The sequence below is a fragment of the Leptonychotes weddellii genome, chromosome 9, assembly GCF_054177405.1.
Source record: "Leptonychotes weddellii isolate Sample4059 chromosome 9, ASM5417740v2, whole genome shotgun sequence".
NCBI lineage: Eukaryota > Metazoa > Chordata > Mammalia > Carnivora > Phocidae > Leptonychotes > Leptonychotes weddellii.
Genome location: NC_138377.1, coordinates 64748160 through 64767582, shown reverse-complemented (window position 1 = coordinate 64767582; position 19423 = coordinate 64748160). Strand labels below are relative to the sequence as shown.

Genomic DNA, 19423 nt, shown 5'->3' with positions numbered 1-19423 from the left:
TCCGGGATCATGACCTGAGCGGAAGGCAGTCGCCCAACCAACTGAGCCACCCAGGCCCCCCCCCCAACCTTTTCAGTATCAGACATCTATGGTCTTTCCTGACTCTGATGTTAGGGTTATGGTCCTCTATGGCCCACTCCCCCACCGCACAATATACCCTGGCTTTATTCCTTTCTCTCTTGGTTGCCGATTAGAAATTAGGAATGGCTAAGAGCTTTGGCTCTGGAATTAGGCCATCTCAGTAATCAGTTGTGTGACCATGGGCAAATTACCTACCAGATTTGTGACTCAATTCCCCATGTTTAAAAATAGAGATAAAAAAAATATATATATATATATATATAAATAAATAATAAAAATAGAGATAATTATGATATCTACTCTCAGGGGATTGTGGTCAGGATTAAATAAGGTAATATACATAAAAAGTTCATAGCACAGGAACTGGCATTTAGTAAGAGCTCAATAAATACTATTTTTTATTTTTTAAGGTTTTATTTTTAAGGAATCTCTATACCCATCGGGGCTTGAACCCACAACCCTGAGATCAAGAGTCACATGCTCCACCCACTGAGCCAGCCACGCACCCCGGTAAATACAATTAAAAATCAAAACAAAACATCTTGTTAGTGGGAAAGAGTGGCCTATTTTTTTTTTTAAGATTTTATTTATTTGAGAGAGAGAGAATGAGAGACAGACAGCATGAGAGGGAGGGGGGTCAGAGGGAGAAGCAGACTCCCTGCTGAGCAGGGAGCCTGATGTGGGACTCGATCCTGGGACTCCAGGATCATGACCTGAGCCGAAGGCAGTCGCTTAACCAACTGAGCCACCCAGGCGCCCGGGAAAGAGTGGTCTAATAGCTAGACCTGCATTCAGTATTGTTCTGCAGCAAGTATACCAAGTCCATTCATAAATGTACATTATACTAAAAACAAAATGGTCTGACATATTATGAATACTTTATCTTTAGGCTCTGCAGCTGGCCTGGTGCCTCCAGACCTAGATTCTGGGTATGTACCTAAATATGTAACTGGTATAAAGTGACCTAAACAGCCAGGAACTCTGTGGGCACATCTGCCATGGCTGGGGAAAACTCTGGTCCATAGAGGAAAGGTGTGCATGTGGGAGAGTTAATAGGAGCATGGTCTGTGCTGACCAGATCCTGTAATAGCTGAGCCAACCTCAGGCTGCCCCCCCAGTGTGACTGCAATTGTACCGGGAATGTTACCTTCTACTCCCAGCTGATTGCTCAGCTCCCCTGTACACTTCTTTGCTGGGAACACACCACTAAGTGCTTCATCTGTAAAAACAAATAAGGACCTCTGCCCAGAGTCTAAAGGAAAGCATCCCTTTAGGACATAAAAAATAGAAATAGTAGAGAAGAATGCTTAAAAGCTCAATTCAGGATTCAGACAAGCTCTAGGTTTGAATCTTGCCTTCAAGACTTTTTAGCAGTGTGAACTTCAACAAGTTGCTTATTCCTCTGAGCCTCTATTTCCTTATCTGGAGGAAGGGATAATAAGTGAGAAGGGTATTGTGAGAGATAAACAGGATACTGATGTTGGGTAATTGCACAAGTTTCTGGCATATAATAAGTGCTTAATAATGACAGCTTTTGGGGCACCTGGCTGGCTTAATCTGTGGAGCGTGCAACTCTTGATCTCAAGATTGTAGGTTTGAGCTCCATGTCGGGTGGAGAGATTGCTTAAAAAATAAAATCTTAAAAAAATAATGATAGCTCTTAACAGTAGCTTAGGTATCATTAATTGATAAATTTTGCTGCTCCATGGGGAACCTGGGTGGCTCAGTCCGTTAAGCATCTGTCTTTGGCTCAGGTCATGATCCCAGGGTCCTGGGATCGAGCTCCGCATCGGGCTCCCTGCTTCTCCCTCTCCCTCTGCCCCTCCTCCCTGTTGTGCTCTCTCTCTCTCTCTCAAATAAATAAATAAAATATTTTTTAAAAAAATTTTGCTGCTCCATCATACTCTCTTTAGATTTTGCGGGGACCGCACATTCATGGTGAAATCTAAGTTCATCTGTTGCCAACAGATTTCCTTAGCCAAGTACATGAAGAGCAATAGTCTGGTTAGATTAGGGCAAAGGTGATGTTAAAAAATTAAAATGGCCTGGAGTGTCTGTCTAGCTCAGTCAGTGCAGCGTGCAACTCTTGATCTCAGGATTGTGAGTTCGAGCCCGACGCTGGGTAGAGAGCTTACTTAAAAAAAAAAAATTAAAATGGCCCAACCTAATTGTCTAGGCTGATGAAATTATTCCTTTCTTAAAGATTTTTCAAGCCAGGTTCCCAACAGTCCTTCAGATAAACACTTCTTATTACTACCATATTCAGAATTTTTTCCCAAGAGCCAATTAAGTACAACAATCATTTGAGTTACTGTTCCATGTCAGGCTAAGTACCAAAGATTCAAAGATGTAGAAGATACATTTTTTTTTTCTCAAGGAAATAACCGTTTAGTTGTTATTCTTTTACCTATGAAATCTCCCAGAATCACCTGCTCTATTCTATCTTTTCCCATATCCTTCAAGATGTTTCTTAATCTAGTGCTGGGTGAGAACTTCTCTCTCCTTATGTTTCCCACCATTCACCTTAACTTTGCCCTCATTCAGCTCCTACACAACTCAACCATATCATTAATTTTTAATGTTCTTTGTTTAATGTATATGAATTTCATCTCCTCAATCAGATCATAAGTAACTCTAGGGCATGGGTTTCTTTTTTTTTTTTTTTTTAAAGATTTTATTTATTTATTTGACAGAGACAGAGATAGCGAGAGCAGGAACACAAGCAGCGGGAGGGGGAGAGGGAGAAGCAGGCTTTCCCCCAAGGAGGGAGCCCGATGTGGGACTCGATCCCAGGACCCTGGGATCATGACCTGAGCCGAAGGCAGACGCTTAACGACTGAGCCACCCAGGCGCCCTGGGGCATGGGTTTCTATTAGTTCATTCTATATTCCTGTAACACCTGCCATTCTGTTATTCCTTATTTAGATCATCAGTGATGACTGTCAATGAAATTTTATGAGCTTGTGCAAAACGCATAGTTTAACTTATCCCTCTAAGTAAGTTGGGTATGAGATAGATGGATTTGGGGCAAATGCTACTTTCCCATACCGCATCACCTGACCCACTTAGGAAATTTCCTTTCTCTTTTTGCCTTCTAATTTTCTCTCTTCCACAGTGTTGGAAGATCACTGAATTCTGCATGGAAAATGCCATTTCTATTTTTGCATTTGGTCTTGAAAAGACTTGAATCACTATCATTCACTCAGAAACCCCTCTAAAAGAGGACAGGGCAGCTGCTCGGCACATCTGAAATTCAACATCCATGCAGGTGGGGAAGCAGAAAGGATTTTGCCCCCTATCATCCTAAAGGGGAAAATCTGTGTCTCACCCTAGCTTAAGTGGTGGTAGCACAGTGCCTCTTAACTCTACAAAGATTCTCACACTTTGGAAAAACATCCTGATTTCTCTGAAATCACCTATTTGGGATCTCTCTTCACCACAGAGTTACTATTCTTGTCACTGTATTGTCAATGGGAATACTGGGACTATTCTCACACTGAAGCGCAATCCACAAGGTTGTGGACAAATCAGTAGTAACATTCACCCATCTGAGATTGTATTTTTTCAACACTTATTAAACTGTTGAAGAAAGAGCCAAGAACAGCCTCAGTATATAGGAAAATATCGTCTACCCTTGAATACCTGCACATGAACAGGGGTGGGTGAGCAAGGCTGAGGCAGGAAGGAAGTTTGATCGTGCTTACGCGCATGTGGGTGTGCACATCTGTGTATGAATCAGAACCTTCCCAAAGGGAGAAAAATGCTTAATCCTATCAGTCAAACTGGTAAAAGAGGTAACAGGCTTTGGGCTATTTATAGATCTTAAATTGGCATGTGCTGTACATATTGAATACTCTGCTGATCTCATTTTTTAGAGCAACTGAGATAAAGGAGAAGCAAAGAAAAGGTAATAAGAGATTCAGATCATGACTGTAATTTTAAAAATAACATTATAACTGTAGATGCCTGGAAAATTTCCCAGAGCCAGAGAATTAAATAAAACGGGATTCCATTTTGAAAACAGAGTGGAGATAACATGATCACTGAAGTCTGGGCGTAGAGGTGAAGAGGATTATCTGAATACTGTACTGATTTTATTTGATTTCAAGGGTGTTCTCCAGTGTCACTATTGCTCGGGTGCCAAAATGCCTCTGTGCTGCTGCATATAACATGGGCTCATCCAGAGACACTGATTCGTGGGCAACAGGACATAGTAAGTCCTCAAAAGGAACTCTGGAGAGATGACACAAATATATCTGGCCTGACCATCCCACTGCCCTTTCTCTGGGAAGAGGGTAAAGCCTCTACCAAAACAGCAAACGCTCACCCTCTGAAGTAAGGACAGTAATGAGCCATTGCCCATCCATCTCCAGGGCCTCTCAGGAAAGAGGAAGATATGTTGTCTAGAGATGGAACCATATTTGGGACCCTCTGCCCAGCAGACTGGGATTAGGGGGGTGGCATGGCCTGCACTGCACTCTCAGGTACACTCGGGCCCCCCAGCTTCGAAGTCTTCCAGCTGGGACACATTTTACCCATCAGTTTCTCCTTGACTCCACATTCTAGTCATTCTAGTTACTCCTATTTCCCTTTGAGAACCTCATAAGGTCTTCCATGAATGTTAAGAGATGCGCGGACTTGCTAGGCAACCAGAGAAACTACAAACTCTATGTTTAGGGAGAGGCACAATCCATCTCATCTCTCCTTTTCTTCCATGATTTATTTCCTCATCTGTGAAATGGGAATAACAGCACTGTCGCCAACCACTTTACAAAGAGAGAGTGCTGCATAAGATGAAAAAGCTACAGAAGGGCAAGGCATTACCACTGCTGTCATAGCTATTTTTGTTATTACACATCCCCGAGGCCCACAGTTTCTCAGGACATAAACCAACAGACTATCTACGAAGTAGGTCTCAAAAGCCTGTCCACAGCCCGCTAAAGAGATGGCTGCATGAAACCTTGCTAGAAATTCAGGTTCCCTAGCCCCACTGTAAGCCAACGCAATCAGAGCCTTCAAGTGTGGAGCCAGGAGACCTATATTTTCAACAAGCTTCCAGGCCATGCTGACCATCAGCCACGTGTGTGAGCCCTATCTGCTCCATTCCATGAACACTGGACAGAACTGCTCAGCCTGGTTTGAAGGAAGAGATGAATGACATACACAGCTTCCTAGACCCCTCAAACTTGACGAGTGGGGGATGGGTTACAGCACAGGGGAATGACAATTCTTTTCTTGGGGAGTAGGAGGCAAAAATAGCACTTTCAAGGGGCTAAGTTTCCACAAGAGGACCACCAGAGAAGGGAAGGAGTGGTGGGTGGGAAAAGTAATTGGACTCACCTACAATGATACCACAAGCACTGACCAATCCAATCTCTTTCTTCAGGGCTACTCCGCCCCCTCCGGAACCAGACTCGGGGCTGGCCTCCGACTCGCTCCCACCTGGGTGGTTCTTTTCAGTGTTGTTTCGGTGCCTGGCTCCTTTTTCCATCTTTCTCATAGGATTTCCACCTCCGAAAGGTACTCTCTTTCTAAATACGTGTGGGTGTAAATATATTTTAAGAGACTGTCTTTCAAATTGAAACGCCCTTTTCTGAAATAGGGACCACTCTTACCCTCTTAAAAAAAGACTCAGCCAGATAAAAAGAGAAAACTGAAAATATTCCTATTCCGTATAGATACTTTCTTGTCACTCAGGCTTACGAACAAGGAAAGGATTGTTAAAAGGGGGGAAAAAAGAGACATAGATATTTAAATATAAAAATAGAACTGTACCAGCTACTCCGGCTGGAATTTTCCTGAAGGGGATGTAGATCTTCAGAGACCTGGATGGTTCTGCAATGTGTACCAGGCAGTGGCTTATTTTAGACGCTTCAAAGATAGTCTGGGTTTCACTCAGCTCTGCCCCTAAGAAAACAAAGATTGTCTTTACCTTCCCTTAGCCTTTTCTTTTTGATGAAGATAAGAGTTTTCATTAACTGAAGGGAAAACAAGCAATCCTCTGGTACTTTCTTCTCTTCCAGAAAAACAACTGTGGACCAGACCGGTTTGCTCTAGATCTTGTCTCCACCTGCTGTGGGTTTGTTTTCCTCTCCCTGTCTTCTGCCTTCTGCTTTTTCCAGATGTCCTCTTATGTCTCGTTTGTTTTCCTGTCCTTGTTTTCTTTCTTCCAAGCTCCGTCCTCACGGCACAGACTGCCCCATCTCTCTAGGTTATGGGAGAGTGACTCTGGCACACACGGTTGTGCTTCCCTTTTAGCATGGGGTTTTATGTGCTGAGCTAGCTCCGCCCCCCACCTCCTCGGTCTCTCCATCCTCAGTCCGTCTCCTCCCTCCTCTTCAATTTAAATATTAGCACACAGCCCCCAAAGATCACCGAGAAGATGGATTAAAATATTCTGCTTTGTAATTGTCTCTCATTTTTCATCTTTCTCCTTGTGAGAAGTGGAAGTAAAATCCTTCCATGTCAACTGTTCTGGGAGAGTTCATTGGCTGGTATAGCGTTACAGGTCATACAGCGTTTGTGAGCTTTATAAATACGGGACCGGTTGTGCAGACACTTTAATGCCATCAGAAATACACTGGTGACTGTGCTAAAATATTTGTGTCCAGATCATTTGAGGATACAGGAGAGAAGTTTGTAAGGACCTTGTCTTCAAGTTTCTGAAAGTAGGAAATGCACGGCTGGGGGGAGGGGAATGGAAAGAATTAAGAATAATGGAAAAGAGGTTCATTTAGTATAAATGTGAGCTGTGAAGGGCATAGGTGAAACAGAATCACCACAAAGAGGTGGTAGACTTACTGTTCACAGCTCTTATTTAGTGTTAGCTAAGACAGGACAAAAATGACTCCCACCTTAGACCCAGGATAGAATGACACAAAATCTGTAGAATGGAACTTTTCACAGCTTCTAAATTATTTTTTGCATAGATAAATTATTTGAGAGACAGCCCGGGCAAGGAATGGGGAGCTTTCAGCACCTTTCTGACCATAAAGCAGATTGTTGATGTTCAGAGATGGCCAACTTATTACCATATTGGTATTGTGTCTTGGCTTCCCTGAAGAATTTTACCCAGGAACTGCTGCCTTATGGTGACAGCAATGATATCTATTATATTTGTAAAGTACTTTGAGAAACAGCAAAAAGCAATATAGCAGACTACACTATAAATCTAAAATAAAATTATTTTGAATCTGTATTAAATAAATTATGCAAAAGCACTTGATTTTATTTATTTATTTTAAGATTTTATTTATTTATTTGACAGAGAGAGACACAGTGAGAGAGGGGGAGGGAGAAGCAGGCTTCCCGCTGAGCAGGAAGCCCGATGTGGGGCTCAATCCCAAGACCCTGGGACCATGACCCAAGCCAAAGGCAGATGCTTAAATGACTGAGCCACCCAGGTGCCCCGCAAAAGTACTTGATTTTAAAGTGGGTCTAAAAAATAAAGGTCCCCAAGCTGACCAGTAAGTACAGAAATTTGTCCTCACTTTTTGGAAAATGTTCCAAAAGACTTCAGATTTTAAGGAAAATAAATACTTAATTGCTTAAAATAGGGATGGTTGAGCTATTGTAGCAAAGACTTTCCACATAAGATAAAGTCCAATCCACAGTATTTCCACTTTGCCCCTTAACCACTCAGCAAGTATTAAGAAGTTTCAAAGGTTGGGAGTTCAACCTCTTCTTCGAGATACAGCAAATTGAAAGCCTCAGCAAAATAAATAAATAAATAAATAAATAGGATTTTTAATAAAAAGAGCAGACAAGTAAGGAAATATATGGCACAAAACTCCACGGGAGGGAATGAGTCATGGCAATTTTGAGTTGCCTCTGGCCTTTCCAGAAGGACAAAGCATTGAGGAAAAATTTGATGGATTCATTTTTAAACAATACGATTTGAAGACTTCTGCCCAAATTTCAACATTAAGGTATAAAACAAATAATCTTTCTCCTTCTCAAATATGAGTTCTTTCAGTAATATTTATATTTCTAATTTAACTGATGTAGATTTAATATGAGATAAAACATGAATGTGCAAACTGACCACAAAATGGCAGGCTTTAGCCAGCTGAATTTATGATTAAGAAGTTAAGGAGGGGTGCCTGGGTGGCTCAGGTCACGATCCCGGGGTCCTGGGATCGAGCCCCACATTGGGCTCCCTGCTTGGCGGGAAGCCTGCTTCTCCCTCTCCCACTCCCCCTGCTTCTGTTCCCTCTCTCGCTGTGTCTCTCTCTGTCAAATGAATAAATAAAATCTTTAAAAAAAAAAAGTTAAGGAGGATTACAGAAATCAAACACATTCGTGGGATGTGGTGGTACTAAGCACACCACTAAAATACTTAGTACTTAGTACTAAGGACTCTTCCCTCTTTCAACAGGACCATTTATTCATATTTTATGGTTCTCTTCAGGTTGGAATCTTTTTGTGAAATAAACCCTAGGGGTGTCAAAATTCCATATGACTCACACTGAACACAAGAGAGTACAAAAGTCTTGATGTAATATGCTGAAAAAAATCTACAGAAATGATTAACTGAAGTTTCTTATTGAAATTTTGAACACTGAATTATTTTTTACTCATAACTCTATTCTACATTTGCCTTTATATCTTTTATTCTACTTTCAACATTTAAATAGTGCTGCTTTACAATCTACACACTGTTTTATGCCCAATAGCTCAGGGTTTTTTTTTTCCCCCTTTATTAAATACTTTGGGTAGACAAGGCAGTTACTTTGCCTATTATGAAGATTAAGAAGCTGAGCCTCGGAGAAGCGTCTTACCTGAGGTCAAAGACAAGACAATCTATTTCTGGGCTAGTGGGATGCCAATAGTTTACACTTGGAGAGCTTTTCCCAGGACACTATAGCTACTTGCTGATGTCTCAACTTCTTTCACCTGAGGGAAACAGAAAGCCTTTGGTCAGGGCCATGTCCACATCTTGAGTTGGTGTCATAACTGTGCCTTTTAGAGAGCCACCTTGATGCCAACACTTAACATCTGCTCAGTGAGACCCACAGGACTTAATCTGCCCTCCCCTCCAACATTTGTCACCCCCTTCACATAGGCCTCGGTTTGGCCATTTTCCAACTGCGTCGTACAACTCTATTTCCAGTATCTGCGTGACTGTTTATTGTTGATTTGCATGCTTAAGATGGGGAGAAAATGATATTTTAACTACAGAAAGGGTGGGTAAGAGGGTCGTTTTCGTATGAATATGGACTTAGCAAGAGAAAGGCTGTATGAGGCTGACACCTACTGCACAAAGAAAGATACGGCACAGGAACACGCCACTTGTATATATTGAACAAAAACAGTCATGCTCCCATATATATTTCCTTTTTGAAACAACAGCTGAGAAGTATCTGTTAATGCAGAGGAATAGAGCACAAAGCTCATTTACTCCATTCTTTTTTTTTTTTTCCTTTGGGGACCCAATAGACACTTTATTCTTGTTCTTTCTAACAGAGCTGTGAAGTCTGAGATCACAAAGAGAGGACCCAAATCTCTTCCTGGAAGAAACTCACAGTCCATGCCATGCTCCCGTTCTGTTCTTCTACTTGCACCTACATGCCCAGAGTCAGAGAAAACCCTGGTTTTAATTAAAGCCAGCTTTCTTCCTAAAGTCACAGTGACCACTGCCTATGGTCAAACAGTCAAACAGTGGTTTCCTGAGCTAATGGTTCTGGGACCCTTTATTTCATTCAAAATGGAAAGCAGATGAAAAGTAGTGAGCAAAGAGGAAAGAAATAAAAAAGAAAAAGCCAGAACAGGTCAGAAAGAAAAGAAGATGAAATGAGGAGATATAGTTAGATAATAAGCCCTTTTTAGTGTATGCTCTGTTTGCATTTTGGACATATTCATAAGTTCAAAGGAAGTTGTATCTTCTAGGGTTTATGCAGTCCTGAGAATTTGGATGGAGCGGATCGTGTTTTGTTATGATGGTCAATTAATTCATGCTCTTCTGGAGATAATGATGAATCCTTGCCCTGACACTAGAGACAAAAATTCCAGCAGATTACTCTTCTGTCTGCTGCACTTGGCTGGATTCCAGGGAGCTAGCCCAGCGCTAGTGGGAAAGAAATAAAGGTGCATTTCCTGAGGTAGCTGCATGTCCTTAATTCCTTTGCTGGGCCAAATCTGTCTCAGGACCTTGGTATTCTTTCTAAGCATTTAGGTGACTCAAATTCTGAGTAAAACTTCCAGTTCCTACTTGGTTTTCACTGCGGATTTATGTTTACCAAAGATAAAGGCTCATATCTTTTAGGATATGGAAAATAAGTTCCCTGAAATTAGAGATTTATTTTGTTCACTGCTGTAACCCCAGTACTAAAAATGGTGCCTGGAACTCAATAACTATGATTGATTGAATGAATGGTAATGTACATTAATGCATAATAAATAAATTAAATAATAGCTGATGGACTGATGTGTGCATTAATTGTAGTAAGATATAGTCCTCAGTGCTTGGAGAGAAGCTGGACTATAGATGGAGGAGAAAAACACAATCAAAGGTTTGACTTCGACGATCATTTCATATGGAACACAGATCTCAACCAGGCCCCCAACAATGCCTGGCATTCCTGCCACTGTCCTGCAGTCAACTGACTCTCTTCCACTCGCTTTCATTCTCTTCTCTGCAAATACCATCCCCCAAATCCTCTCTTGCAGTTGATGTCCTTGCCTATTGTTTCATGGAGAAAACAGAAAGGCAAAGAGAACTTCCACATCCTCCAACCACTAACTCTGTCAGTCTGCCTGAAGCTGTCCCCACATACTCTGTCTTCTCTCCCATAGAAATGGATGTGCTGTGCCTGCTCCTATGTACCTTCCTGACTTGTGCACCAGCTTCCCAGACCAACTCACCTACTCAGGGACTTCGCTCCTAAAATTATTCCCCTCTCTCCTGCATCATCAGTTTTTCACTCTTTAGGGGATTATTCCTATCAGCAAACAAACATGCTGTAATACTTCTCATAAAAAAAGAAGAAAGAAAGAAAGAAAGAAAGAAAGAAAGAAAGAAAGAAAGAAAGAAAGAAAGAAAGAAAGAAAGAAAAAGAAAAGAAAGAAAAAAGAAAACCCTTAACAACTTCCCTTTGCTCTACATTCCTTTTCAGCTGCCACCCAACTTCTTTGATCCCTTGTTTTTACTTCTTCACCTCCATTCATGCTTGAACCCACTACACTTAAGCTCTCATCCCCATCACTCCACTGAATCCATTCTTGTCAAGTCACCAATAGCCACCACATAGTACAATCTTGTGACCATTTCTCAGTCTTCATCTTACAGGTCTCACAGCTGCATGGCTCCTGAATATCCACTTTCCTGACTTTCCACTTACTCACTAGCCTCTTCTCAAGCTCCTCGGCTGGATCTTTTTTCTTCCCAACCTCTCCTCTTCTCTAACCTCCCTGACTGGGTGATCTCATCCAGTCATATGACCTTCAGAAACATCTATACACTGATATTTCCCAAATATTTAGATTCAGCCCTCATCTTGCTCATAAACTCTAGAGTTAGCTTTCTAATTGATGTCTCTGCTTGGATATTTAATAGGAACCTCAAACTTAGTATGTCTAGTATCTTCATGTACCTCCAAACCCACCCTTCTTCCAGTATTTCCCACTTTAGGAAATGGCAAATAGTTGGTCAGGCCAAATACGCTGAAGTCAACCTTGACTTTGGTCTCTCACATGCCCTAAAAATGTCCTGTCAGTCAATCCTGTTAGCTGTAGATTTACTCTTATCTAGAAATGAATCACTTCTTAACATCCACTGCTACCACCCTAGTTCACCATCTCACCCTCAGCAATCCCCTGGACTATTGTGGTAGCTTTTTAATTGGTCTCCCCATTTCCATACTTATTTTGTGACAAATGTCCTCCTCCAAACTGTTCTCAACACAGCAGCCAGAATGATCCTTTATAATCATAAATCAGGTCATGTCATTCCCTGCTCAAAACCCTTCAATGGCTGTCCATTATACATAAGAATCAGATCTGAAGTCATCTTTATCATGTTCCCATTGGGCACTCCAAATTTATATTCTTCTGCTCTTCCTTCCACTTAGTACTACCAGACTCACAAGCCTTCTCACTATTCTTTGAAATGCTGAGCTCTGCCTCAGGCCTTTGTACTAGGTAGGGCCTCTCAGGAACACTTCCTCTAGACAGTCACACTCTTTTGTTCTGTCATGTTATGCATGTTTCCTCAGTAAACGTTGCCTCCTCACAGAGGGTTGCTCTGACCACCCAATGCACCTAATTTTTACCATCACTGCTTAATGTCATGTGTTTGTTTGCTTGTTTGTTCTTTGTTTGTCTCTCCTGTTAGAATGTAAGCTCCAGATTATTGAATTTTTGTTTTGTTTTGTTTTTAGGTGGGTTATGGTTATGGTTAAAGAATACTTCTCTTTTAGGGGCACCTGGGTGGCTCAGTGGGTTACGCATCTGCCTTTGGCTCAGGTCATGATCCTAGGGTCCTGGGATTGAGCCCCATGTCAAGCCCCACAATGAGCCCCTCATCAGGCTCTCTGCCGAGCTTCCTGCTCAGTGGGGAGCCTGCTTCTCCTTCTCCCCACTGCTTGTGCTCTATCTCTCTCTCTGAAATAAATAAATCTTAAAAAAAAGAATACTTCTCTTTTAGAGATATATGCCAATATATATATATGGATGAAATAATATGACATCTTGGACTTACTTCAAAATAATATAGGGGGAGGGATAGAAAGGTAGGTCATTAATGAAAGAATGCCAACTATGAGTTAATATTATTTAAGATGGATGGTAGGTAGATAGGAGTAACTTGGCTTGTATATATTTAAATTTTTTCATTCAAACAAACAAATAAAACTTGGCTTGCTTCTTTACCATTATATCCCTAATGCCTAAAGCAGGGCTTGGCACATAGGAAGAATTTGTTAAAGAAAAAAAATAGCGACAACAGGCTCAAAATGGAGTCACTTGTGCTAAGCCCTATGTCAGCAAACCAAGGCTTTTTATCTAATCTAATTGCATTTTCAGCCTCTCCCAGAAATGTGACCTTTAACCAATCTGGTATTACTTGATCAGCACTAGTGAGGTAATCTTCCTGATAGACCCCCTGCCTTTCCCCCAGAGGAAGGTGACCTGGCTGAAATAATCCACTCTTCATTAGAAAATTCCTTTTTCTGTCTCCATCTGTCTATAAAGGACTTCCACTTTGTATAGCTCCATGGAGCCCCTTTCCACTCCCTAAATGGGATGCTGCCTGATTCATGAATTGCTAAATAAAGCCAACTAGGTCTTCAAATTTATTCAGTTGAATTTTGCTTTTTAATGAATTCATAAATACGTATTCATTCAATAGTCATTGCATATTGAGTCAGAAGAATATAGGTATATTTCAAAATAAATTTTAATCATTTACTGCCAATTGTTGAAAATCTAAATTCTAAATTCCAAAGGAGGATTTTACAAAGAATACCCCCTTCTGGGCCCCAAGTCCAAGAATATCCTAATTGTGAGGATACCAAAACCTATAGTGGCTAATCTGGTGATAGCTATGCCTTTAATTATTCTCCTTAAGACTAATTTTTAAAAATATAGCTTTATTTGTTCTTTCCTCTTTCTCACCAAACCATGATAATTAACTATGATCTCCTATACTAGAAATGCAAAGTTAGGAAGGAAATACAAAAGTCTAGGTAGGTGAAAATTTATGGATCCCATTACTTGCAACTTTTGCCAGGCTACCGTGTGGAGGTCACTGATACAGAATATAAAATCCCTAAAAGAAAATGTGTCTTTTAGGAAATTTCCAATACTACACAATTTATTAGACTAATAGAGAAAGAAATTCTAATAGAAATTGGATTATATGTAACTAGAATTTTATTAACCTGTTCAGTCAATCTGATCAACTATTTACTGTGCTAGGAATATAATGGTGAGCAAAGACCTGCCTTCAAGGACCTCATGCACTGTGATGATTAATTCTATGTGTCAACTTGACTAGCCACAAGGTGTCCAGATTAAATATTATTTCTGGGTCTGTTCGTGAGGGTGGTTTCTGGATGAGATTAGCATTTGAATCAGTAAACTCAGTAAAGTAAGTTGCTCTCCCCAATGTGAGTGAGCATCATCCAATCTGTTAGGGGCCTGAATAGGACAAAAGGCAGAGAACAGAGGAATTTGTCCTTATTTGCCTGTTTTAAATCTGCCTGCTGGAGTTGGGACATCTCATCTTCTCATCTTCTCTAGCCTTTGGATTGGATTTTAACCATTGCCTCCCATGATTCTCAGGCCTTTGGACTCAATGAATTACACTACCAGTTTGCTTAGGTCTCCAGTTTGCAGATAGCAGATTGTGGAATTTCTCAGCCTCCATAATTGCATGAGCCAATTTATCTCTATCTCTATCTCTGTTTCTGTCTCTGTCTCTATTTCAACCTCTACCTATATCTATGCAGGTAAAGCTCAGAGATACTGCAGGTTCAGTTCCAGTAAAGCAAATATTGAAATAAAGCAAGTCAAATGAATTTTTTGGTTTCTTAGTGCATATAAAAGTTATGTTAACACTATATTGCAGTCTATTATGTGCAATAGCATAATGTCTAAAAAAAGCAATGTACATACCTTAATTATAAAATACTTTATTGCTAAAAAAATGCTAACCATCATCTGAGCTTTCAGCAAGTCATAACCTTTTTTGTTGGTGGAGAGTCTTGCCTTGATGTTGATGGTTGTTGACTGATCAGGGTTGTGGTTGCTGAATGCCGGGGTGGCTGCAGCAATTTCTTAAAATAAGGCGACAATGAAGTTTGCCACATTGATTGACTCATCTTTTCACAAGGGATTTCTCTGTACCATATTATGCTCTCTAGCTATGAAAGTCCTAGATGGCATCTTCTTCCAGTATAAGGCTGCTTCACCTACATCAAAAATCTGTTCTTTATTGTAGCTACCTTTAATTATCTTAGCTAGATCTTCTGGGTAACACGCTGCAGCTTCTATATCAGCACTTGCTGCTTTGCCTTGCACTTTTATGTTATCGAGATAGCTTTTTTCCTTAAACCTCATCAACCAACTTCTAGCTGTAAACTTTTCTTCTGCAGCTTCTTCACTTCTCTCAGCCTTCAAAGAATTGAAGAGAGTTAGGGCCTTGCTCTGGATTAGGCTTTGGTTTGTGGGAATGTTGTGACTGGTTTGATCTATCCAGACCACTAACACTAACAGCAATAAGGCTATTTTGCTTTCTTATCATTTCCATGTTCACTGGAGTAGCGCTTTTCATTTCAAGAACTCTTCTTTGGGGGCGCCTGGGTGGCTCAGTTGGTTGGGGGTCTGCCTTTGGCTCAGGTCATGATCCCAGAGTCCTGGGATGGAGCCCTGCATTGGGCTCCCTGCTCTGTGGGGAGCCTGCTTCTCCCTCTCTCTCTGCCTGCCGCTCCCCCTGCTTGTTCTCTCTCTCTCTCTCTGTAAAATAAATAAATGAGATCTTAAAAAAAATAAAAAGAATAGTAATAAAAAAGAACTCTTCTTTGAAGTCACAACTTGGCTAAGTGTTTGGCATAAGAGGCCTACTGTTCAGCCTATATTGGCTTTTGACATGTGTTCCTCACTTAGGCTTAATCATTTCTAGCTTTTGATTTAAAGTGAGAGATATGTTTGGGGCATCTGGGTGGCTCAGTGAGATAAGCATCTGACTCTTGATTTCAGCTCAGGTCATGATCTCAGGGTCCTGAGATCAAGCCCTGTGTCAGGCTCCAGCTGGGCATGGAGCCCACTCAAGATTCTCCCTCTCCCTCTGCCCCTGCCTCCTGCTTGCTCTCTCTCTCTCTCTCTAAAAATAAAAAAATAATAAAGTGAGAGATGTGCAACTCTTGCTTTCCCTTGAACACTTAGACGCCATGGTAAGGTTACTAACTGGCTTTATTTAAATACTATTGTGTCTCAAGGAATAGGGAGGCCCAAGGAGAGGTAGAAAGAAGAAGGAATGGCTGGTCAGTAGAGCAGTCAGAACACACACAACATTTAAGTTTGCCATTTAATATGGGGCTGCTTGTAACGCCCCCAAACAACTATAATAGTAATATTAAAGATCACTGATCACAGATCACCATAACAAATAATAATAATGAAAAAATTAGAGTATTACGAGAATTACCAAAATGTGACATGGAGACACCAAGTGAGCAAATGCTGTTGGAAAAAATGGCACCAGGGTTCTCACAAATCTTCAATTTGTAAAAAATGCAGTATCTGTGAAGTGTAATAAAGCAAAGTGCAATAAAACCAGGTATACCTCTATCTCCATCCAACCAACCATCCATTCATGCATTGTCCCCTACTGGTTCTGTTTCCCCACTGCATAATACAAGCACCTTAGGTGTTTCTCTTTCCTCCTGAAGTCCGTAGCTTAGTTACTTGGACTCCCCAACAAAGGATCACTCTCACTCTAGCATGAAAGCCATAGACAATAAAAAACATGGATGATGGAAGGAGCAGAAGAAAACTTCCAAAAAATTACAATTCATATATTCGAAAGCGTGCTTCACGTGAGAATAGAGGACCCAGCTCTGAGCCCTGGTTTTAGCCCCATTAGGTCATACCAGTCATTGGTTTCAAAACCAAACTCCTCTCAGCTCCCCAGACAAAGCTGTTCTTCTCTCCTGTCTTCCCATTTGCAGCCATGGCTATAGCATCCTGCTATCATAGCATCATGGTCTTAATCACCCAGGCCTGAGACCTTCATCTTTTTTCCCTCCCTTTCCCTTTGTAGCCCCATATCCAACTGGTCACAAAGTCCTGTTGGTTCCACCTCTGAAAACTGTCTCATGACTGTCTTCTTATCCCATAGCTGTTGCCCTATTCCAGAAATCCTTAACTCTTTCCTGTCCCACTGCAATAGGCTACCAACTAATCTCCCTGCCTGTGACTTTCCATCCCTTCATTCTGTCCCCAAAATTATAAAATATGGGGTTGATCATGTTTCTCTCCTGCCCAAAAGCCTCTGATGGTTCTCCATTGTGTAAAGCAAGGGTCCCTATGGCTGGCTGAGGGAGCATCACAATTACCCCAGGAAATATACATTTGGCACAGGGGAAGTGCTCAATTTCTCAGGTAGACCTTCTCCTATGGTACTCTCTGGTGGCAACTTCATGCAATGGTCTATCTTCATTTCACCCACCAAATTCTCTCTAATTCTAATTCAGTGGATCTGCTTATTGTTCGAGGGAACCACTAGTTTATAAAATAAAGTCTGAACTCTTGTATAGAAGATTCAATCCATCTTTCCAGCTTTTCCTCATAACCTCCTCTTTTCCTCACCATTCCTTTTTATGTCCCATTCACTCTTCCCCTTCAATCACACTGGACCACCCTGTACTTTCCCACATTGATATCTTTACTGATGCTTTCCTTCTGTCTGGAATTCCCCTCCCCTCCACCTCTGCAGGATGAAACTTTCACATTGTTTTAGGCTCATTCAAATATCTGTTCATCTGGAAATCTGTCCAAATTAACCTGACCTCTCTTTTCTCTGTGTTGCCACAGCACTCCGTACTTCCTCAGGGAAGCCTTCCCAAATTACATGCTCTGATAGTTCCTGGTGTTTTGTCTTTTATTACAGTAATGTACTTAATGGCTATATATTTATTTGTGAGATTTTTTTAAAGTGTCTTTTTCTCCTACTATACTGTAAGTGCTTTGAAGGTAAGAGCCATATCTGTTACCATATACAGTTGGTACTCAATTATTTGTTGACTGGGTAAATTAATGTTTCTGAAATGATCACATATTCTGCTTTGTGGTGTGTGTAGTTGTAGTTGTATATATATATGGATTCCATTGTTAGGTCACAGGCTCTTTAAAGGGATAAATAATATCTCTTATGTCTTTGTACCTCCCCCCATCCCCATGTAGCTCTGCGCCTGGGATACAGTAGGAGCTTAGATACAATGCCAACCTAGAACCCCGGGGAACACAATCTCCATGAGAGCCAAAATTTTATCTTTTTCCTTGTTATATCTCCAGTGGCTAGAATAATAATCCCAAAGTGAATATATATATATATATATATATATATATATATATATATATTCCCAGTCTGGTTGGAGAGAGAGAAAGAAGTGAACAATTATAAAACAGTGAGGCAGGGGCCATCATAGAGATATGCAAAGGATGCTCTGGGAGCTCCACTCTGTGGGTAGGCCAGAATAGGCATCTGGAGAAAGTGATTTCTTTTCTTTTTTTTTTTTTTAAAGATTTTATTTATTTATTTGACAGAGTGAGCACAAGAGGGGGAGTGGCAGGCAGAGGGAGAGGGAGAAGCAGGCTCCCCGCTGAGCAGAGAGCCAGACTCGATTCCAGGCCCTGGGATCATGACCGAGCTGAAAGCAGACACTTAACTGACTGAGCCATTCAGGTGCCCCTGGAGAAAGTGATTTCTGAGCTAAGTCTGGAAGGATGAATAAAAGTTAATGAGGATGATATGCCAAGCAAAGGAAACAGTTTGCACAAAGGCACACAGGTGAGAGAGTGTGATTTAAATTCAATGAGACTGAAGTGCATGGTGACCAAACATTGAGAGATACAAAGAGAAATGTAGATCATGAAGAGCTTGAATGCCATGCTCAATAAATGGTCTTGAAAGTGTTGGGCCGTTTTAAGCAGAAGAGTGAATAGGGGCGCCTGGGTGGCTCAGTTGTTAAGCGTCTGCCTTCGGCTCAGGTCATGATCCTAGGGTCCTGGGATCCAGCCCCACATCGGGCTCCCTGCTCAATGGGAAGCCTGCTTCTCCCTCTCCCACTCCCCCTGCTTGTGTTCCCTTCCTCGCTGTGTCTCTCTGTCAAATAAATAAAATCTTAAAAAAAAAAAAAAAAAGAAGAGTGAATGGATCTGGCAGCAGTGGTAGGATGAAATGGAGTTGGGCAAATCTAGAGGCAGGGAGCAGTTAGGAGGCTATTAATCAAAGCAGGGAATAAAGAGGGACTAAAAGAAAGCAATAGTGCTTAGGGGTGCCTGGGTGGCTCAGTTGTTAAGCGTCCCACTCTTGATTTCAGCTCAAGTCATGATCTCAGGGTCATGAGATCAAGCCCCATGTCAGGCTCCATGCTAAGTGGGCAATCTACTTGTCCCTCTCCCTTTCCCCCACCCCCGCTTACTCTTGCTCTCTCTCTCTAATAAATACAGCTTGTTTTTGTAATAGTTAAAATTTGAAAACACTATGTGTCCATCAATATGGGATTTATTAAATAAAGTACAATTAATCAAAACACGCAAACTTTAAAAAGAATGATGTAAAAAAAATGAAATATTAACTAGAAACAAATTGTAGATATTATGTATATCATATTTTCGTTTA

The 19423-nt window shown here is 41.1% G+C and overlaps 1 protein-coding gene across 4 annotated transcripts in view; it reads right to left on the bottom strand.

Annotated features, from left to right (window-relative positions):
• Positions 1–6344, bottom strand: part of SLC7A8 (solute carrier family 7 member 8) — a 50523-nt gene extending 44179 nt beyond the window's left edge. For 2 of the 4 annotated variants that reach the window (XM_081830743.1, XM_081830746.1), the window contains exon 1: positions 5422–6344. In XM_081830743.1, coding sequence (XP_081686869.1) covers positions 5422–5581 — 160 coding nt within the window. In that variant the 5' untranslated portion in view covers positions 5582–6344. The remainder of the gene's footprint in view (positions 1–5421) is intronic. The other 2 variants (XM_081830744.1, XM_081830745.1) reach the window with 2 other exon arrangements.
• Positions 6345–19423: the final 13079 nt, after the last annotated feature.